Genomic DNA, 23,886 nt, shown 5'->3' on the forward strand with positions numbered 1-23,886 from the left:
TACTGTGCGTTCTGCTTGGCTTGCGTTGCGTCTCTGCACTTGTCTCACCCATGCGCCTTCCCCAATCTGTCTGCCTCGCTCTCTCTCTGCGTCGGTTGCGTTTGCGCGGAAATTACTGTTCTTGTTGTTGCTGCTGTTGTTGTGCGATATCAAACCGCTGCAACGGCAACGGGGCAGCTCGCGCCATTTTTGTTCAATTCGTGGCCAACAAAATATGCGTTTTAATGTTAATAATAAAATAGTTGTATCTGTATCATACCCTGTACCTGTCAGAAAGGGGTATATTGAACTTTTTACATAACACGCAAATACATCAAACTTTGCGTTATAAAAATTATAGTAAATTTGTTGATTAATTTTGTATATTTGAAAAATTCAGTAAACAGTAAAATCCATGAGGCCAATTCTTAGTATCAAGGCGGCTTAAAGCTAAGTATAGGGTATCTGAATCCTCGCTTTGGCTTTTTGACTTTGTATGTCTGTTGGTGGTGATCGCTCAAACGTGTCGAGCCGTCGTCATTAATGAACCCCACAGCAGTCAGCCTGAGCGTAACTGTGCTTTGCTTTTGTGTAGTGTGCGAGGGTGTGAGTGGGAGGGGAAGAGAGAGAGAGAGCGAGAAGGGGAGTGTGTGTGTTTGTTTGTGTGTGCAATATGCTACCTACAGGTGCAGCCACCGACTGAGGTTCGTGCCTGCTCTCCTTTTGTTTTTGATTGCGGTTCGTGCTCTCTTTTGCTCTCTCCCTGTATGCGCTTCACTTATGCTGCGCTTGTTGATATTGCTGCTATTGTTTGTTTGTGTTGCTGCTGCGGCTCAGTGACTTGTGACGTGCACGCGCTGCTGCTGCGGCGGCTGCTACCGCTGCTGACGCTGCTGCTCATAAGCTTCATTAACAGAATACAACGCAAAGGCTTTTGCCGATCGACGGCCATTTTGAATTTGTGCGCTCTCACAGTTTGCCGAAAATTATTTAAGCTTTCTGTGATTGCACTCAGAAGCTTCTTTTCGTTTCTTTTTTGGCACTTTTGAGCAGCGTCCCAATTGGACAAGTTGAATGGAGCGCGGCGAGTTGTTCTCAAGTATAGCGCTATCCTTATCGCACGCACATGCTCTTCTAATGCAATCACGTATCGTCTGCTTGTGTCCCCTTCGCTTGCTCTTGTTTATGTATCAAATTTGAATCAATTTTGCTTCTGATTGCAATTTAAGTGGCATGCTACGAGCGTTCGCTGTCGCCTAACCCTTGTCACAAAATATTGTACATATGTACATATACATTTGTATTTTTATTTATTATTTATTTCAACCATATGTGTGTCGTATGCGTGCGTATGCCTGTGCGGGTCGTCTTCTCAAATATTCATTGCGTATTCGAAATGTATCTGAATCAGAATATATGTTTATGGCCCATGTTGTATAAGATATCATCAATTGCTGTGGGCTCCATTATTTCAAAATGTTTACAGTCAGAGAAAAGCTGTCATTGAAATGAAGAATTGGACATATTATCTTGTATCTACAATATATTTGAAGCTATATTTGTTTTGCCTCACATATATGTATGTATGTATATACTTCATATAGTAAATTCATAATTTAATATACAAATTATATATTTCTTTTCTCTCAGTGTATGTTATGCGATCACTTGATTTGTCTACATACACCACCCCTTTCCCACGCCTGGTAAACCGTTGTGTTTACAGCTTTTACGATCAATATTTGTATTTGAAATGATCTATGTTTTCCTTTTATTCACAAGAGAAAATTTGTTTATAAATGGGCATTGGAACTGCAAGTGCTGACTTAGTCGCTCTATTATGAATATACTTATTCTGGAAGACTTCTGAGAAAATTAAAAATAAAATGAAACAGCGATAAATGAAAGGCCTGACTCGAATGCTTAACTCTCCGTTTAGCATCGGCTTTTAATTAACTTGAATATTAATAATGTACGATTAAAATGTAGCTTTAGAATATGTCAAAGCTTCTAAAGAACATTATAAACTGTTTATGGCATAGATAAGCAATTATAGATATGTTTTCACTGTGTTTTCGATTTTCTCGAGTTTCGGTAGCTTGTATCTATTTGTTTATTGTTAATTATGGCATATGAAATGGGAATTGAATGCAATAAAAGTGTTTTGCCTTGGCTGGGCTTATCAAATTTCCATAAATATCAAACAAAATGCGTGCCATTAAACGCTGGCATCGACTGCCTTTCACCCTCCCACAGAGCGCGACCCCTGGACAGGTCATTGATTAAACGTTCTTGAGCTTTGTTGTTGGTTGCGATGGCAACGATGCGTTGTTTGTGTTGTGCCCTTCATGTCTCATGTCTCTCTCTGTCTCTTTCTCTCTGTCTACGTCTTTGTCTGCCTCTAGAGTTGCGTGTAATTAAGCAGCCAACGATAAGAACCCAGTGGACACTGGGTCACTTGTGTCTGCCTCTCTTTCTCGTTCACTCACTCATTCTCTATCTCCACTGTCTCTTGTCTTTTCTTAGGTCTAGACGCCTCGTCTATTGACGCGTTTGTTTTGCTTTGCTGCACTTGTTGTCGCTCCTATTGGAGTTGCTGTAAAAACTAATAAGCTAGTTGGTCAGTTTGTTTTGTGTCGGCTTCTGTGCGCAGTGCATTACCCTTTGCCACAGTTTGTGGTATTCTTTCTTTTGATTTCCTTAAGAGCACTTAATTACCTGCTAATTGATAGGTGCCGCCTAATTGTTTGTTAGCATTTGTTTACCTACACATTACACGAGTAAACAAATGAAGTGAAACACGTTTGGAATCGTAGCATTACGAGAATATCCAAAAGATACAAATGCATCTTGCGGGTGCAAACAATAAGCAGCTGCCGTACTTGATATTGTTTTTGTTGTTGCTGCTAGTATAATGTTATTGCAGCTCTCTTAACAGCTACTTTTGCTTATCTCTCTTTCACGCTCTCCCACTCTTCGCATTCAGCGCTGTGCGCTCAATAGACCTCACAAGCACTAACAACTGTTAGCTCAAGCGCTAGCTCTCGCTCACTCTTTCACTCACGCGAACTGCTAACTGGCATTCGAGCAGACCACTGTGACTCATGCTTAGCGCTAGCCGAAGCTAGCCCTAGTTGCACTCAACACGATTCCACTCGTGATCTCTTAGCGAGTGTTAACAGTGAGCGCAAATGTTAACAGTTGCAGCTAACATTGTGAGCACTTTAGCCATTTTGAGTATAACAGCTCTGTAAGCACCACACAAAAATATAATACACGGAAAAAACTTAACAGCTGTTGTTGTTTGTATTGTAAAATTTGCCGTTGAAGCGTGCGGTTCGGTTTTTTTTTGCGTTGCGTACGTTGCGCTGCGTTCGATTTGGATTGCACTGGGAGAGTATCTGTCAGATACACGCGTCTTTTTACCTGGTGCTCGCTACTCGATATTGTGTGCCTCAAAACAATTCTTGTTTTTATATATATATTTTCCTGCTTCCTTTGGGGCTTTTTGTTTTCTTTGTTTTTACTGATTCATCAGCGTGTTTCGTCGTCGTCGTCGTCGTCGTCGTCGTCGTCGTCGCTTCACGTTGTCATTTCGTTCGAATTCGTCGAACTGAAGACGCGCTTCGATCGTGTTCTACATATAGCCCGACCCAGACGTCATAAATTAACGTATTACTCGGAAATACCATCAGATGAATATATATTTATGTATATATCTATATGTAAATACATCAAATCCCGTATAACAAAAGGCGTTTCGCAATTTTGTTATAAATATCAATATTTTTAAATGTGCATATTATGAAATAGCAACCGTAAAACCGGTCAACAAAAAATAAAAAGAGAAGAAATAATATGAATAAGGTGAAATCAGTGTGAATCTGTTATGCAAAATATTTGCAAGTGCCGATGTGACTAGTGAACATAACTCAGATACAACGAAACATACATATGTATATAACACACAACTAAAAGATACAAAAAGCAAGAAGAAGAAAAAACAGAGCTTCGCTTTCATTTGGATAAATTGAATTTTCGTATTTTTTTTCGGCTACTGAGACCCGTTTTAAATGAGATCAACTAGATAAATGGTGCGTATCTTGAACTAAACTAAATCAAATCAAATTCGTGCTACACCCTCTCTCCCTCGCTCTATGTCTCTGTCCCAGTCTCTCTGTTCTACTATTTCATATCTCCCATCCCAATTCCAATCTGTGAGACGATAATAAATTGAAATTTTTTCACGTCGGAAGTTGAAAACGTTTCAAATTGATTTCTTGATAAACAACAATGGAATACAGAACGTATATATGTATCTATATACATCTTAGGTTGACATTTTATGTATGTAGGTGGCGCAGCTGAGCTGCTTTTGAATGGAGCTACTCTGATAATACTTTAACTGATTTCAGTTCTTATAAGCGGTGTAACGAAGCGAGAGAAAAAGTTATTTCTCAGTGTTTCTATTTCCAGATATCACTTTGACTGATCGTCTAATTAATTGATACGAATTTAATACCTAACATTAAATTAAACGAAAATCACAAAGTCATTTATCTCATAGATTCTCTTTGCTGGCTTTCCTTTGCGGCATTGACTTATCTTTGATGTACTCTGATTTATATTTGATAGACGGCTCCAATCAAATAAAGATATTTTTTCAGCCCTGATAGGCAACAAAAAGTTATATAAAATACTTAGGAATCGTTCCATCGTTGATTATATTCGAGTTGAAACTAGAAGTAAAAAATTGAAAGTGCCCTGAAAAAGTTGAGATCTCTGAGAATTGAATAAAAAGAAATATAATCTTAAAAATGAGTATAAAAAAAAATTATATGTGTTTTAAAAATTAATATGAATGTATATACATATATTAAAAGCTATTATAATTTATAATAAAAAAATTAATAAGTGAATAAAATAAAGTAAAAAATAAATTTGTAATGCAGTTCTGGACTTAAAAGTAAAATATTTAGTTCAAGTATTTGTTTAATTGCATTAAATTGTTATTTATACGTTTTCATCATTTTGATTAATTTAATTGAGTTCATTCACCTTATTTATATACTACATGGTATATACATACATTCCGCAATGCAGTAACCCAATCCAAGCAAAACTAACCCAACGTAACCCTGAGGGGCTAAACTGTATTCTGCGAACAGTTCGCTGCATTTTAGCTAATTACATGCGGAGGCAAGAGGTTTGCAACAATTTAAATGTCTGCGCAGCGCAACATGCAAAACCCATATAAAATGACCAAGGCGGCCAAATAGCTCCCCATTCCCCCCCCTGGCTACTCCCACTTTTGCCATCTTTTACTCCTTGTTTCGTCGCTGTCTGTTGCGCTGTTGGCTTGGCATTGGCCCGCTTTGTTTATCTTGTTAATTAAGCAACACTAACTACTGGTTAATTTTTAATTGTTAGCTTTAACATAATTCGTTTGTCGTTTGTCCGTTTTGCCTGGTCATTTAGTAAGAGTCTGTTATGATCCATCTTCCCAGTGGAGCGCGGCGCTCAATACTTCACACACACACACATACGTGCACGCAGTCACGCGCGCTCTCTCTCCCTCTCTCGCTCTCCCTCACTCTAGCAATATTAATTTTCAGTGTAGCGAAGCACTCACACACACTCACACACTTAGCTAGGCACCCGCGCGCTCTTCTCTCTATTGTTCTTCTCTGGTTCTTCTTCTTCTTTGTTCTTTTTGTCACTTTATTATGCACGCTCTAAACCAGCTGCACGTCATTTCCATGCGGGTCTTGCATTTCGAAAGCGAACAACGACAAACTGTCTGCCTTCCCGCCTCTCCCCTCCCTCTCCTGCTCTCTCTCTCTCACTCTCTCGCCACACTTTGTTACAAGGCAATTAATGTTTAAATACGTATGAATAGGAGTATGAGTGTGAGTACGAGTCTATCCGCGTATCCATGAGTACTCACTCTCTTTCGACATTGTTGCGATAATTGTTGTTGCTGCTTTTTCTTCTTTGTTTGACTTTTGCACTGCTTCGTTGGCGTTTTTAATTGTTGTTGTTTCGCTGCTCATTTCTTTATTCCTCTGCTTCTTCTGATTCGATTGTTTAATAATTCAGCAATTCGTTTGCCATTTTCGTACTCTCTCTCTTTGTTTTTTTTTTTTTTTTGCCGTTCTGTTTTTTTTTTGTGGCCCCAATTCAATTGTCGCATAAATTGTTGGTCAGCCGAACAATGTTCTCTGTCCAACTCCACCCCGACTCGACGCGGCCCTTTACATACATATATATTAGCTAATTAGGCACAGTAACTAAAATGTGTACACCTTTCCATTTTGCTCTTCAACTTTTGTTTTCTGCCTTTGCTAATTGCCTAAAAAAAAAAAATGTAACTGAAAGCAAAATTGAGAGCAAAACTAATGGGAAATTGCTGTACCTAAAAGGAAAGGTGTGCAATCAGCTGGCAGGTGGCAAAAAATAGAAATTATTTTGAAAAACTTTACGACTTTGGATATAAGACGGCTTTTATTGTTTGTTTTAGGCTTATCTTGCATATATCAAATGCACATAAAATATGTTTTCCAATCAAGTTTGATTAGTTTTAACCGCTTCAATTTCCTTGGCCACACAGCATTTCCAGACATTTCTGCGTTGTATCAGCTGTTCCTAGTTGGCATATTCGGCTCTGATTCATATTTGGAATCCGCACTAAACCTATTATAATGTGAGGTTTGTTTAGCTTAGCTAATCTGCATATGAAACCGTTTCGACAGCTGTCTGAACTGGGGAACTATACAAAACTCAAGTGCACAAAGCTATTTTATGCATATATGCATAGACATACATATGTACATATGTATATCTTTGTATATATTATAGGTATATGTGAGTATATTGCTCTTTCAGGTCGGCCACATTGAGCTTTAACCTTGATGTTCAACACGTCAAAAAAATAACCACACGCACACATAGAAAATATTTGCGTTTGCAGTGGTTACACTGTACGCTTACACTATGCAACAAAATGGGAAAATGATAATATATAGTCTATCTAATATAGTCTATCCTGTTTTTACTGAATAGGTTTAGGTCACAGAATACTTTTTGCTTGGATATTTTCTTGACAGTCTTCATGATTTGCAGTGGATGGCGAAACGTTTACGAATGCAACACAAAACAAAAATGAGAAATTTCCAAAAAAAATTTAATAGAATACGAGATTAAGGAGAGAATATATATATTTATTTATTAAGAGTCAAAGTTTATATTAGACATTCCATTCCATTTACTTAAACCTAAATCAGTCAAATGTTTATACAAACAAATTTATTATAAGAATAATTTATTATAAATATAATTTATTATAAATATAATTTATTATAATATTTATTTATTATAATATTAATTTGTAAACTACAGATAATTACATTTTTTATAAATATAATCAACTATTTGACTATACCAATAGAAAAGCCTTAAAAATTTGATTTTCCTAGAAGCTAGTATTTGTAAATTGAATAATAGAGTATCCAGATACATATCTCTTCCCCATTGTTGTTGGCTAGTGTACTTATTATTCTGATTGTTTGTGTGGCTTTTGTTGTTATCTTGAGTTCAAGTTGTGAAATTTCACACATTTCGAACGCGTTCGCCCACAGCAGCGCAACGCAGCTTCAGAGCGAGTCGCCACACCGCCCCCGCCCCCGCCCTCGCCACTTAGCACGTCTGTGAACTGGCACAGTTGGCAAATATACTGCACATACTGATATGATTAACTTAATTTATTTTAGTTGATTTGCAAATTTGTTGTATTATTATGAGTATTATTATTATTATAATTTCAATTGTCATGTGATCTTTCATACATTTTTTTTTTTTATCACTTGAGCTTTGTTTTTTTGTTGCTTGCTATCGTTGTTCTACTTTCTATGGGCGCGTGGGTAGCTCGGGGAGTTAGCCAACAAATCACCATAATTTTGCAACAATTTCATTTAGAGCATAATTGCCCTAACTAAGCCCCCAACACCAAATCATAATCAAAGCACACGCGCACGAGCCACCGATATTGGCAATTGCCAAGACGGGGCATAAATTGCGCTATAAAGCGCACAATTAAAGTTGCAGTCAGTCAACAACGACAACGACGACGACGACGACGACAACGAAGACAACAACAACAACAGCAACAACAACAGCGTCAGCTACTCGGCAAATTGGCAACACTTTCGAATTGAAAACGGCTAGTAAAAGTGCACTGTGTGCAGAGTGAAAGACGTGAAGATACTACGTGCCAATCGAAAATGCTAGAGGATAGCTTGAAATGAGCTTGAATTTGCCTTATAAAAATAATGCCTTACTGTTGTCAATGTAAAGAGATGAAAAGTAGATTACAAACAGCTTAAATAATTTAAATAGATCAAAATTAGATTTTAAGCAGCTTAAGCCTTTGCTTAAACTTATGAGAATCACATAGTAAGGCAACACTAAAATTCTTTGCTCTCTTAGTAAATATTAGAACATTAAAAATTGTCAGTTGGAAATCGTGTAAAGCCCTAAGTAATCAACAGAATCTTATGCAAAGTCCCACCTAAACTTCTGAGAATCGCATAGTAAGGCAATATTGTGAAATTTCTCTACAAACTTATAGATTTTTCGATTATTTTATGCTCTCTATCATATTCTTATTCTATTATATTCTCTATTCTATTATATTCTCTATTCTATTAGGTTCCCTATTCTCTTCTCTATTCTCTTAAATGGCATTATCACATCCACTGCTCGTCCATTTACAGGGTATACGAGCTGAATTCAGCGTCGTCTTGCCAATTCAGCACATAAACTCAGTCAGTCAGCTAGCTCTCTCGATTGTAATCGGCGATCAGTCGATGATTTTGCAATAATTCGTTTAAGCAAAAATTTGGAGAGCGGTTTATTATTGTTAAATGAGATGTGACCGGAGCTACCCCGTCGCCCGCTGCTTTCTCCCAAATATGCGCTCGAATTCGCCGCTCTTGCTGCTCCTCTCTCGCTCGTGCGCTCGTTTGCTCGCGGCGAATTTGTCAAATGTGTGTGTTTGGGGCCTGTGAACGCGCGGAATGCGGAAATATTGTTTGCTGTTTGTTTGTCTATTGCTTTGTTGTTGTTGCTGTTGTTGTAGTTGACTCTTTTTTCTCTTTCGCTGCCTTCTGTTTTGTGTCTTCTGCTTTGTTTCGCTTTTCAGCAGCTCGTAGATGCGTCGGCATTTTCTATGGTGCATGACATTAAAGTTTTAAATTTAAATGCAAGACTGCAGTCTACATTTACCCCCAGGCCAGCCGCTACTGGCCCCGCCCCAGCTGCCCTCTCCGCTCTCTTGCATATATTCTTAGTTTTAATGGCACTTAACCCTTGTGCGCACAATTGAACTTTTTAGCAAGTGCGTTCGTTGAATTGCTCGCAAAAGAAAAGTCGCGCCCCACTTTTCAAAGTTTTTCCAGTCGCAACAGTAAATGCACAATATGCTGAACAATTTCTATACCGGCCAAGCAGCTGCTTAGCCTTTTCATCAGCTGCTCCATTGCCACCCACTTGAGTGTTGAAAATGCGCATACGCCGCATGGTACCGGAAAACTTGAATTGCATTTGCCGCCATTTCATTTGCCACAGGCGAGTTGCGTTATTTCAACGATCGCGTGCCGTGTCACTGACAGCTGCAGCAACACCAGCAACAACAACAAATAAATTACTTTTAATACTCTTTACTTCAGCTCTATATAAATAATCATTCCAATTTTTCTAGCAAAGTGCAGCTAATCTTCTATTATTAGTCAAATGAATATTTGTAGAGTATTCCGAGTTCATTTAATGACTGCTTCCCTTTTCCTTTTGTGCTTTTCTCTATCGGCAATCATGTTCGATTTGTTGCTTCGTGCAAATGTCAGAAGTGTGACAGAGATTTTTAATGACGTATTGCACTGTGACATGATTTCAGTGGAGATAAACATCTGGTTTGACCCACTTGCCGAGTGGTTCGTTCTTTCGCTCATCTTGTGGCTCATCATTAACATCAGGCAGTGCCCCAGCATCAGGCAGCTTTGCCCTTTTACTGCTGCTCTTTCCCAGTTGGCAGTTGGCGTGCTGATTTAGCTGCAGTGTGAGCGAGCAGAACGGGTATATTGGTTGCAGCTGCTGCAATGGCTATAGATTAGAAACTTGATATATAAGTAATTTAAATGAATAATTTAATTTACTTTTTATTTATATGTAGCTATATACCCTACATTATCTTTAACAGAGTATTGTGCAGTCAGAATTCACCACAATTTTGTTGTTTAGCTTTAGTTCTTGGCTTCTCGCTGAGCCGGGATACAAAATTATTATGCATTTGTTGGATGAGCACGATTTGCGTTCATATTTAGCTTTAAACTTGAAAATTTGTAGTTGTCGTTGTCGTTGTCGTAGCTGTTGTTGTTGTTGTTGTTGGGAGTGTTCTACAGGTTTGCCAGTTCCACCTGCTGTGCTACGTGGGAAGCTTGAAAATGGTTTGCCCCATGTGCAGAGAGGAAATGCTTTGTTGCCTTGAAAAAACAAAAAAACAAAATGCAACAAGTTGTTGACGATGTTGTTGTTGTTGTTGTTGTTGTTGTTGCTGCTGTTGTTTGCTCGCTTGCTTGATTGATTGATTGTTGGACTGAAGCTGCAATTCGGCAATTAAGTTGCTGAATTAAGGAAACAGCGTTTAAACACACACACACACACACACACACACACACATGTACACATACAAAGAGCAAAGAGTATCTGCTAAATTTGTATTAGAACACTTGTCGACATGCTGCGGCACATATCTGTAACTATGTATCTACATAACTTTGGCTGCTGTTAGCCACTTGTGTTGGCCAACTTTGAACGCGTTCAGAAAACAAGCCAAAAAGCCAAAACACAGAAAAAGAAAACCACCTTGCGCACAGTTAGTCATTCATGGCACACAGATACACACACACACACACACACTCACACACATAACAGATACGGATATCTGGCCAGCCAGACAACAGTTAACCAACACAACTGCCAATTGTTAACCCAAATGTGCTGCCAAGTGAGTTACGTGCCAAATGCGGGAGGGGGCCACCTGTAAAAGGGGAGCAGCTGATGGGTGGACAGAGGGGGGGATGGCCTCAAGTGATTGGCGCGCCTGCGCGTTGCGCGTTGCCAACTGATTTGTTGCGCATTGATTGAAGGGTAAATTACAGGTTGCCACATGCGATTCGATGCGTTGCCGTTGGCTTTTCTCTTTGCTTGGCAAATTCGTGTATCCCACATAGATACAACACATCGATACGTTTACACACGGTGTTTTGTTGGCTACCTCATTTCTAATCGCCTGTAGAATGCTTCGTGTAAATGGTTAGATAAATGTATATATATATATATTGTTTTAACTGATTTTTCACAACTTTTTTGCAAATTGCGTCAGTTTCGCGAGTTACTATGATTTTTAGCTATTTGTTGTTCTCCATGTTTGGATTAAGCTACTCCCTGTCCCCCCTCGCAAAGCCCGCCGCTTTGCGTGTGTATCTGTGTCACGGTGTGCGTGTGCGTGTGTGTGTGTGTCTCTAACTGCATATGAAATTCGATTTCAATGCTGACATTACGCTGTCACGTAATTAAAAACACATAAGCATATGAATTGCTATTTGTGGTTTATTTTTGGAATTGTTTTGGTAGCGACGCTTTGGCATTTCGAGTGCTCTCTGAAAATAGTTGGAGCGCCCGAAAGTAACCGGCAATCACGCTGGCTATGACGCACTTATTGCCCTAATTGAACTGGTTCATTGAGCTGAACCGAACGAACTGCTCTGGCATTCATTGCTGCAAATGTGCGCTCATAATATTCGGATGAGCTTTTAACTGGCATTCATTTATTTGCTCGTCTTTTATGGACCTTATAGAGAGCAGCTTCATTTATATTTTTTAAACAGTTTGCGAATTTCCTTTTTGCTGAGAAATTAAAAAAAAAGAAATAAATAAAAAATTATGTCTCTATTTAGATTAATAACCAGAAAAAGTTTCGGCCATAAACTGTTTATATATATGAGTATTTTAAATATCACATCCAATATTCTTTTTATGGAAATGTTCTTTAATGGAGTATATATATAAACGTTTTAAATATCAAATTTCATATTCTTTTTATGGAAATGTTTTTTAATAGAGATATAACATTTATAACTTATAAAAATAAGTCAAACTGTGCTCCAGGTTTCCTTAAAAGACTAAAGTTGGATAGAATTAATGTGAGGATTATTAGAAGAAATATTGGAAAGCTTGACTGTTCGTAATGACTTACACTTTCATGAATTATTTAAAGCATTTAATTTTGTTTATTAAAGTACAAGTTCCAACTTTCCATAGTCCTTCTACAACTTTACTCATATAAATAGTTTCATTAGCCTTATGTTTTTCTTCCTTTGACGCCTTGGCTAGTTAATTGAGGGTTTTAGTCCCGCTCAGGCTTTTAGAACCTAAGTATATACACTTAAAATTCTCTAAGCCGTCATAGGTCAAGAATGCTTCAAGCAATTGCATAAAGAGAACAGACAAACCTAATGATTCACCTGGCATTTTTTTTTTCGTGTGGTGCCTGGGTTTACGACAGCAAACAGTGAACACTTCCTTTTAATTAATATCTCCAGCTAGCTCGTTTGTTTTTTGGTATCACAGTCAAAGCCTTTGGCGGTTGCTGCCAATAAAAAGCAAAACAAAAGCAAAAAACTTTTTATGGCACACCGTGGTGTGGCTCATCATAAAATACTAAAATGCGAGTACAAGAAAAAAAAAGAAACAGAAATGAATGGAAAAAGAATAATAGTAATAGTAGCAGAAACAAAGACAACGGCGCGGATATGATGACCTCATTTGGCATTATGGCAACAGCGTCGGCTAATTGAACAGAGCCAAGTTAAGCTGAATCTGTCTTTGTGTTGTTCTTACTGCTGCTGACTTTTCAGATTCCCTCTGATTACATTTAATACGCTCGTTAAGAGAATAAACCACATACACTTAACAAAAATTCAGTGTGGCTATAATTTTGCCCAACACATTTGATAATTTTGCCAATTTTGGTTTTTGTTTTATTTTTTGATAATTGTTGCAATCAAATATAATTACAAATGCTGCAAAATTGTCCATTTTTGTTGCCTTTGTTTTTGTTTTTTGCATAGCAATGGCATAAAAAAAACAACAGACACACAAAAAAGCTCAATTATTGTTGCAACAAGCAAAAACAACAAAATGGGGGAAAGAAATCTTCATATCTCTCTATCGTCTCTCGATGCGGTAACCTGCCTCAATTTCAGTTTTGCCAAACATTATTATTACGAGTATTTCGCTCATTTGTTTTTGCTCTTGTTGGCCGCACAGCAACAGCAGCAGCAGCAGCAGCAACAACAACAACAACAATACAGACAGCGACAACAATTGATCATTTTCTGCTGGCCAGAAAATGAATCGTTCAAATATTGTTATGAAAACACAAGTGAGAAAATGCAACGAGAACTGACGCAATTCGAATACCCTGGCACAGCTTTGCGATGAACTGTGATCGAGGTATTGTGGTAAAGAATTCGCTACATTTATAATCTCTATGATCGTATGTCACAATTGTTTGAGAAACTTTAAGAGTGTCCTATGAATTTTTATATGAGAAAATTTACCTTGATATTTCTAGCGATCTATTTATATTCTTTTCTCTAGCCCTCCTCTAGCTAAATGAACTATACTCTCCTCATATTTCCCTTCTCTGTATATGCTCAGGTATGGCGCTAAAAATATATATTATTTTCATATAAGGAATTGTAGATACAGTAGAAACCCGATAATTCAAAATGGCAAGGGGATAAGTTTTTTTTTTGATTTACGAAGAAATGCATATTATCGAGAATTATTAAAAACGAATTTCTATCAGGGGGAAAGAATTTTTTTTTTCAATTTATCGCGATTTTCGGTTAGCGGGGTACGAGTTATCGAGACTCGATCAGTATCAGTATCAGTCAATCCTTTTACATTCTTTTCCCTCTGCATAGGCTCTCCTCAGGCCGTATATTGATCTCATATAAGAAAATATATCATAGGAATATAGTTTCTGTTCTCTTCTATTACACATTCTCTTCTCTGTCTCTATGTACTCGTTCTTGTCTATTTAAGCTCCTAGATATTTGGTTTAAATTCTTCCGATGAAACGATGATTTCATATTGTTTCTTCTGTCCTTATAAACTCTCTTATATCTGTCGAAAGTCTCAGCTTTTCTATCAGATATTTATCTTACCTTATTATTTTATATAGTGAAAATTCTCATTACCCATTTCGTTTCTTTTCTTCTTTATATATGTATATATTTCTTTAAATGCAATCGGCATTAGAAATTGCAGCTAACCTTTGCAGCAGTAAGGGCATGCGAGATAGAGAGAGAGGGAGACAAGCAACTGTAAACAAGTCTGTTGCAGTCTCCAACTGCAATCGGGCCAATTGTGTGCACTGTGCTAGATGCAGTGCCGTTGCCCCTCCGATTGCCCCAGTTGCCCCTCGATTGCATTGCCTGACACGCTGACTGGGTGACTGCTTAAAAAACCCATCATCAATGGACGCTGCTGCGACTAACTGTAATGTCGTCAGCGCTGCTTGGCCCACAGTCTACTGCTGATTGCCGACTGTTGGCTGTTGACTTTAGACTGCAGACAGACTGACTGACTGGCTGACTGGCTGACGACGCCATTATGAAATTGCCAGGCAGTCAGAGACCGTCAGCAGTGGGAGGAAGCTGAGCGAAAACAAAACAAATGCAAAGTTTGTTTAGCCGTGTCCCAAAAGACTTTTCACCTGCCGCCATGCAAATAGAAGTCACAAACTGGCTGCCCCATGCCAAGCGCTGCCTCTACTCCCCTTCCCTGCTCCCTCCCCTCCTCACCCTCTCTCTCTCACCTGGCCAGCTTGCAACACCGTGAGCTGTCAGGCAACTGCAATCTTGGCCTCAACTGGGCAATCTTTGTCCAGCAGCAGCTGTTGCCACCAGTGTTGAATGTTTGCACTTTCGATCTGGGCCCAGTTGACGCTTTGCTTTGCTTTTCAATTCGAATTTGCTTTTCAATTATTTTGGGTGCGCACAATTATTGTGAAATTAAGATGTTTGGCTATCGCTTGTTATTGCTGCTGCTGCTGCTGCTGCTTCAACACAGACAAAAACAATTCGAGTATCTGGACTTTCCATTGTGTGTGCGTGTGTGTGTGTATGTGAATTATTTGCGATGATAAGATATGAGTTTGAGCTAATTATGGCTAGAAATTTTCAAGTTTTCAACAGCGCACTGACACACAAAAGTCGAAACGAGAAGGAGAAGAAGAAAAAGAAGAAGAAGAAGAAATTAACCGCATGAAGCTGTCACTTTTTCCAAGCAAAGCCAAGCCAAGCCAGCCAGCCGGCACGCCAAGAAAAATCTGTAACAAATGCGCAGCTGCTGCGGCTGTAGAACAAACTTTCACCCGAAAAAGCGACAACAGCAGCAGCAGCAGCCGCCGCAACAACAGTAATAGCAACAACAACAACATGCGCTACGGGCCACACGTTGCAACTGTTTTATGACTTGAAATTCACACTCTTAATTGCCAGGCTGAGACCTAAAAGTGCCGCAGACACATTTAAGCTGCATGCAGCATGCGTGTATCTCATAGATACATGTAGGCATACGCACACACACACACACACACACTCAACTGCTAGACTGGTAGCATAAATCGCCTCTTAACGCATCTATAGACAAGCGGACTCAAAAGAACGTTTATTTCAGTCTGCAGAGAGCCCAGAGCAACAATAAAACAATGAAAGAGAAAATTAATAACCCGATTGCAGTTGCAATTGCAATTGCAATTGCAATTGCATTGGGGCCTGCAGCTTAATTAAGCACATTAGCAGCACATCAACGCAATCATGTTGGCAACAAATATAAGATTAAGTGCACTTAAGGCCATAATAGATGTGTATGGATGCGTGTGTGTGTGTGTGTGTGTGTGTGTAGGTATCATCGAGTAGCTGCGCCTCATTTGTTATATAGTTCATGAGAAATGCAGCAGTCAGCTATTATCAGCTATTTCACTCCTTAATTTAAAGCGCATAAAGGTGAAGGCATAACGATTGCTGATCAGGTAGAATTAGAACATGGACGCTAATTGGGTAAACCTGCTCAGGCAATGCGAATGCGAAAGGAGAGAAGAAGCAGAAGAAGTGTTCTTAAAATAGAAGAGATGAATTTATATGATAATCTATAATGCAAATATGTTCAGTGTATTGAATAAATGGATACATACATGGCAAGAAATAAACAGATAGAGATAAATACTAGATGATGAATGAAAATATATACAAATTATTCAATGTCTGTTCTATGTAATGTGAATTTAAGAACATAGAAAGAAAGGCATAGATAGATAGAGGTAATAAATGTATAAAGCTAGAATAGATATTAGACAAAAATGGGTTGATTTATTAAATTTTATTGAATATACATTCTCTGCAGCAAAAATTTATTAATATACTAAAGTTACTTAAAATGAAATAAATGTGTATATAGACATAAATGGATAGATAAATATGTGTATTAAATGATATAAGATTAGATTAGATTAGATTGGATATATGTATATGTATCAATACATTTCTCGTATTTATGACACTATAATATATATAGTAAAATATTTAAGCAATTTAGCTCATTTAACAATAGTTTTTAGTAAATCCAGTGAAACTATACTCATTTAATCTTGCTTTTATTGTCTTGCTTTTTATTATTTTCACCGAGTTAACTGAGTCCAAATCGAAGTCCAAGTTTATTTTTAGCTCACGTACTCTAGACATCATATGTCATAATCACACCGTCAACAAAGCTTTCTGCCACACACTAATACTATTGCACAATTGCCAATGCGAGCACATAACTGTTTCTAATTTCCCAGCTGTCTCTCTTAGGTTGCGAACAGTTTTGAAAGTCGTTTTGATGTTGTATGAAACGCAATGCATTGTTAATTTTACGCTTGATTATGGTATTCACATGGATTGTCAATATTTTTCTATATTGTAATTAAAAATGGGTTCGCTCTCCGCCCCACCCCACCCCTCTCACGCAGCTGGAAGTGCGTTCATAAGTTGGTTTTAGGTTTCGCGGTCGCATTCGCATTCGCAATTGGAGCTGCAACAACATTTTCAACACCCACTCGCGGTTGTCAACACAAACACATTCAGCAGAGATACACAAAGAGGGGGAGAGAGAGAGAGAGAGGGGGGGAGTGAGTGTTCAGCATTTACGCTCAAGTTGGAAAAGCGCTCGCGAGTGTAAATTGTGTTAAGTTCTTTTTGGCTTTCTCGACTGGCTCAGCTGCTTGGCTGCTCAGCGGCTTTCTATTTGTCAACCCCCCTCTTCCCCGCTGCCGCTGTTCAGTTCTGGCTAATGACGTTTTGGCCTCGTCTTGTTGCCATTTTGTACGATTTGTTGTAGGAGGAAGTCGCTCTACAGCTTATTCCATTTGTCTGCTCTTGTCCGGCAGTAGTTTCTCTAACAAATTCTGGAACGTCATATTTAAAGAGGGTGAACTGAAAAATCCACACTCCAACCATAATTAGCGGCATTATTTTCCCATTATTCTTTCGAAAGTTGTAGTTTTCTTAAACATTTTGTGCCGCAGTCGCAGCCACAGCTATTCAGTTAGTGCAATTAAAGCGTCATTTAACTGGGCGTGGGAGTTTGGAAAAATTATTTCTTAAATATACATAGCCCACCCACATTTTTCGAAATATACGAATGTTATCAGAAAAAGCTGCGCAGCCCAGCCCAGGCCGAGCGCAGGTGTGGGCCAGCACTTAATGAATGAGTGTAATAATGAAAATAGAAATAAAATAAAATAATACAAGAAACTGACACATGACAAATTGTTATAAAAATCTATTTGCAGTTGGCTCAAAAGCCATGAAATTAAGTGTTGCAGAGAAATATTTCTCTCTCATTCAATTTCATGTTTCGTATTTCGTTTGTTCGTTTTTAATTAAAAACGAACTGCGCCTAGCCAATTCAATTAAAACGTCTTGGCGTGCCTGCTTTAAATGAGTTTTGCAGCCAGGTTAGCTCAATGCCACATACATTACGCAAATTGTGTGCGATCGCAGCTCGTGTCCCATTGCATTTGCTCCACATTACAGGGTGGCCAAGATTTGCGTTGAGCTCCAGTTGGCCGGCCAGCTGCTGCTCACCTCGGTCCATCCAGCTGCTGTTGCTGCTGCTGCTGTTGCTGTTGCTGCTCTGATGAAGACAACAAGCCACAATCGAGTCGCAATCCGCAAGCCGCAATTGGGCAGGCCAACACACACGGACTGGGTTGCGCTTCTTCTTCGAGCTGCTGTGGCTTACGTGTGACGGCGGCACGCTTCCGACTTTCTCCAGACAAACACACACACATGAATGCATACCCATCACACACACACACACACACACACACTCTCATGTCAGGCACAGTCGCATTTGCGCGCCATAACAAATTCAGTTTGCTTTCGGTCCGTCTGTCTGTCTAATGATCCATGCCGTGAGTATCTGACTTTCATATGCAAATCCCCCCCATTCTTCTCTGCCTCTTGGCCAAATTGAAATGTGCACAGCGCATGGCTTTTGTTTTACATGTATGTATGTATGCTCCCCAGTTGGCCATTTGCCAGAGCTTAAGATGTTTGTTGTCTATTTGTTTGATTGTTGTTGCAGTGCCTCCTCTTTATGCCCGTTTGTGTTTGATGTATCTGCTGCCAACTGCTGTTGGCCGGCGCTGTTGTCTGTTGTCCAAACAAATTGTAATATGTTTCTAGTAAATTGCCCCAGTATTATGTCAGCAAACAAGGAAATTGAAACTATGAATAGAAATTTAGTTGAATGTGCTATGAGAGTATCAAGGATATATTGAATGACTAATTCTGACATTTATTCTTATCGTAAATTGAGCACAAATTAGATTCAAGTCAAGTGCAATTTGAGTCTAATGACTTGATTGCCTTTTGTCACTCTTTAATGCGAGATAATTTCTGGGTAAATGCTGGCAAATTCCTTGTAATTTTGTTTTGAGTACAGCTCACTTATGCAACACTCTCTTCTTCTTCTTCTCTTTCATTTCAGGTGAGTTCACATTAGCAGCTGTGGGCCGTCGTAACTGTTTATACTGTTCGTGCATCATCATGTTTGCTTTTTAGTTTGGGTAAGAATCTGAGACTTGTCTTTAGCTAAGAACAGCAGCATCAGATTGGGCAACGAGGTGTGGCGCGGCCCGGCTTGGCCATGGGCACTAGACACTGCCAGGGGCTGGCTGGCGTGTATTTGGCCAGTTGCCTCTTGGCTTGGCTGGTTATTTTCTGTTTCTTTTTTTTTTGGTTTTACGATTCAAGCGAATTGTAAAATATGTGCAATTATAATAAATTATATTCGCGTGGATTAACGAGTTAATGACGGTGGCGGGACTGAAACCATAAGAGCGCGTGTTTTTAATTGTTAAATTGCTCAAAAGAAAACGACGCAGCAGCAACAACAACAAACAGCAGCAACAACAAACAGCATCAGCAAACAAACATACAACTAACATTGTCTGGTAAGCTGCCGCTTACCAAATTTGTGTCATGCCCCAAATAAGACAAATCCGCACAATCCGGCTGAGTGGCTGAGCGGCACTTCCCAACGGATGTGGCTCGCTGCCTGCCTGGCTGTCTCTGGCCAATGCTGCGTATGAGCAATGCGTGAAAAAAAAAACAGAAAAAAAACACCAACTAAAACGAAAGAAAACAATAAATTTTTGTTGTTGTGGATGCTAATGCATTGGCCAGGAAATCCATGAAAAGGCATTGCCAACTCGTCGCATGGCTATATTTAGTCAAGCTATTGGCGTTGCCATGTAAACAACTTGCAGTCGACAACAACAACAACAACTACAACAGCGACCTAAATTTACCGTAAAATGCATGAGAAAAACGCTGTGCGCCATGAAAACCCCGCAGACAGCGGCTGGGGTTAAGCAACGAGGAGGCGGACTGCGCCTTCTGCTTGATGAGGCGATTCTCTATGCGTGGCCAATGCTTGTCTGTCGCGTCTCGGGTTTTCAGAGTCTCAGGTGTCTGCCCGCTGTGCAGCTGTCGCGAGCAGCAACAGCAGCAGCAGCAGCAGATGCAACAAGTTGCCAGCCAGCGTCGCCAAGGTCATCGTCGTTAAACGTTACTAACATCAGCAGCAACAACAGCAGCATCCACAGTCGCCACAACGTTGCCTTTTAAACTGTTTTTGGTAGCTGCTTTGGTTTTTTCTCTCTCCTTTTTCTGTTGCTGTTGCTGTTGTTGTTGTATTTCTGCTGCTTCTTGGTGCTTGTCTGGCCAGTTTGGCGAGTTTGGCTTTTTTTTTTGTTTGCGCGCTGTTCAGATTTGCTCATTGCTTGGGCTTCTTCATCATTTTTATGCGCCTTGTTCTTGTGCTCGTATTTCATTTTTGGGCCGGCTTGTTGCCCATATGGCGCCGCTGAGCTATTGCCGTGGTCTGTGAGTGCCTTTAAAGCGGAAAATTTATGAACCACACACGGTTAAATATGCACATGCATACACTGACGCACACACACACACACACACACATACGTGTAGCGTAATAACTATATACAATTTCACAATAAATTATGCATAACCTTTCCAATAAGTCAACGAACCTGCCCGCAATTAGGCAGCTCGGCAATCGACCGCTGAATCATCAGCAGCAGGAGACCGGGAACGAGAAGGACATATACAAAGGTGAAAGGCGTAGCCAACAGGACGAGCCCAACGCGTGCCTAGTCAAATGGACACACGCACGCACACTCAGGCACACACACACACACACACACACACACACACCTAGAAACCCAGTGAACCGTTGAAATTGTATGCGCTGGCTGCTGTCTGTGTCCGCTTTGGGGCAAAGCTTGTGGGCTGTCAGCGCGTCGTATACTTAATATGTATTTCCAGTTATAGGCGGCCGAGGCGCTTATTGATTGGCATGAATATTAGTCGATGTCCTCATTTACACACAAGCAAGCAAGTCTAGGCTCCTAGCCTTTCGAATGTTTGTCTCTCTCTCTCTGTGTGTGTGTGTGTGTGTGTGTGTGCCTGCTCCTCGTGCTCTGCTCGCTCAACATGCAAACAAGTCTTTTATGGCGCTTTTCCAGTGACAGTGCATCACATGGCCATGTTTGGTTATCTTTAACTGTTTGTAAGCCAACGGAGTCGGCACTAAAGTTGATTTTTAAGCTGGCTACAGTTGTTGCTGCTGCTGCTGCTGCTGCTGTTGCTGCTGCTGCTGCTGCTGCTGCTGTAGTTGTTGTTGTTGTTATCAATGACGCCGGCAGTTAAACAGGTTTGTTTTTTGTTAGCATTGCTACTAACTGCTATGCGCACAACTAATTAGCCAACCGCATTTTTCAGTCACATTTGCAGCCAATGAAATAAAATTAATAAAATTACTAGACTCGGCATATATATGTATGTATATATGTGTATATATTTATATATGTTTAAAGAACGCTGAGAACTGAATGGTCGCTTCTACTTTGACCCCATTGCCTGACAAATATTCATAAATTATGCTGAAGTGCAGCCCTGGAAAATCGTGACAAACTTCATGGGTTAACTTCAAGTGGAAATCTTGGAGTCCTGGAGCAAACGAAAACTGCCTTTTGTAGTGGGACAAAGGAGATTGATCAGCTAAATGTGGAAAGCAGATAAAGCCATGAAGATTTCTACTTCTGGCTGCAAAGCAGCGGCAACTGAACTGAAATTTAAGTGGTTTATAAATTCAGCTGCCTATTATCCAACATGAAAATGGTTAAGTTGAACTTAGCGAGGGGTAAAATGCGAGAGGAGTAAACACGTCTGTTTATGCTCCATTTAGGCTACTCTCTTTGCGGGCACTTAAAACATGAAAATTATGACTTACTTCCGCTGCAGAGCAAGCAGAGCCCCTTCATGATCATCATCATCAGAGTTAACTGATATCTGAATTCAATTTTGCTGTCAGCCAGACAAAAGTGAACCATCTAATTGAATTGTCATAGAGCAAGCGATAGGCCCTCAACTGGCCTCAAATCCATTTGCTACTGTCAGCAGTTTTAACTGGGCCCGATTGCTGCGATTAAGCCAAGTAGCGCGCTGCGGCAGCCAGCGAATGCAAATGCAAATGCCACTGCCACCACCGCAGCCACAGCGCGGCTCTAAATGATCTTGGGCTTGGTCGTCGTCATCGCAACAGCCGACGAGGCCTTCAGCCGTTCTCTGGCGAAGGTAAACGTCATCATCGTCATCGTCGTCAGTTACATAAAAGCTAATGAAAATGCCGCCGCCTCATTAGCCTGCGCCTTATGAATTGCAATTACAACTGCAACTCGCTTCATGCAGCAAGTGCTGCTGCACAGCCATTAGAGCCAGGCATCTAATTAGATGAGGCTCTTGGAAATGTGCGTAAGAGCAATTTAATTGGATCTAGTCGACGAGTGCTCCATGTAAACGCACTGAAGACTCTCATGAATGGGCGTCATTAAACCATTAACAATGTTAAATAAGGGATCATCGCTTGAAGGACAAATTTGTCATTAATCATTTAGCCTAAGTTTGGCTTGCTGTTCAAGAGTCGCAACAATTCTCTGACTACTTCCAGGGTCACCTCTAATTATGTTCCTCGGCTTTGATTACTTTGTCTCGTTGCTCAATTTGTTCTTCACTTCCGTTTAGCACTTGGCTAGAACACAATTTTTATATTTATATAAATATTATTATTACCTATATCTATTTATATGTTAGCTTCTTCTGGAATACCTGTAGGGTCAACTTTTCGTTCTCCTTTGTCACTTTTAATTATCATTTTAGTCATTTTCATGTGTCTCATGTTCTCCGTTGTCACTTGAATCACCTTGGCTGTTTACGCTCCACCGACACTCTTATGTCATCCAAGTTTTCTAAAAAATACATTTTCTTTTGAGTTTTTTTCATGTCACCGTAATTTTGCGATATTAGATCATACGTAGCCCACTTCTCTTCATGGTTATTGATAGATCTAGACAACATCGAGTCGCTATCTCCAACTCAGCGATTAGCTAAGTCGGTCTGGTTCCGCGGCTTTGATGTTGTTAACTTTCTAAAAATGCTCGTATTTATTTATCTTGCTTATGTTTGGCTAAATGCAGCGTGATTTATTAGTTTGTTGCTCAAATTAACAGCCGCTGGGCTTGGATTATGACGGTGAACTTCTGGGAAAAATAGAAACAGCTGTCTACGATAGCTCGATTCTCAACCTTGAGCTTAGATAGACAGAGCCCAAAGATGCTCAATTGATTGATATCTGTATTTGGTGTTGCTGTAAATTGGCTTAATTTGTGTACTAAAACCTAAAGCTAAACAGAAATGGTAAAACGATCAAAACGCGTTTACAAATTGCCTGCGCTTTCAGTGCTAATGGCCAAGTGGTTAGGGCCACAGCTGGAAGCCGTCTAGTACAATAGTCCAACTGCCCCTATATCCCCGCTGCCTGCTCGACAGCGTCGTGTGGCAAAAGCAAAAAGCAATTTAATAAAGCCATGAACCTGGAGGCCAAGTACGAGTACATAGAAAAGCCGAGCAACAACAACAATTGTACGTCTTGGCCTGGCCTTTTGCTTGTTATTATTAAATCGTGGCTGCTGGGCGTAGAGCTTGCCAAAAATAAAAAACTATCCAAGTACACGAGATTTTTGACAACTGTCAAACAGCAAATGTAAATATAGAGATGAATACACAATATATAAGAGCAGACAGAGCAGAGACAAAGCAGACAGAGCAGACAGCAGAGAGAGAGACACAAACAGTGTCAAGTTTAAACAACTTTACG

At 39.7% G+C, this 23,886-nt stretch overlaps 1 protein-coding gene across 3 annotated transcripts in view; it reads left to right on the forward strand.

The window, feature by feature from the left end:
• jvl (javelin-like) overlaps positions 1 to 23,886 on the forward strand; it is a 56,367-nt gene that overhangs the window by 1,236 nt on the left and 31,245 nt on the right. The window contains exon 1 of one of the 3 annotated variants that reach the window (XM_018102309.3): positions 3,228 to 4,073. The exons of the other annotated variants lie outside the window; for them this stretch is intronic. Within the exon in view, the coding sequence (XP_017957798.1) occupies positions 4,071 to 4,073 (3 nt within the window). The 5' untranslated portion in view covers positions 3,228 to 4,070. Of the gene's footprint in view, positions 1 to 3,227; positions 4,074 to 23,886 lie in introns of those variants that run through there. 3 annotated transcript variants of the gene reach the window in all.

The sequence above is a fragment of the Drosophila navojoa genome, chromosome 2, assembly GCF_054131105.1.
Source record: "Drosophila navojoa isolate 15081-1374.11 chromosome 2, UAZ_NAV_1.0, whole genome shotgun sequence".
NCBI classification, from domain to species: Eukaryota; Metazoa; Arthropoda; class Insecta; order Diptera; family Drosophilidae; genus Drosophila; species Drosophila navojoa.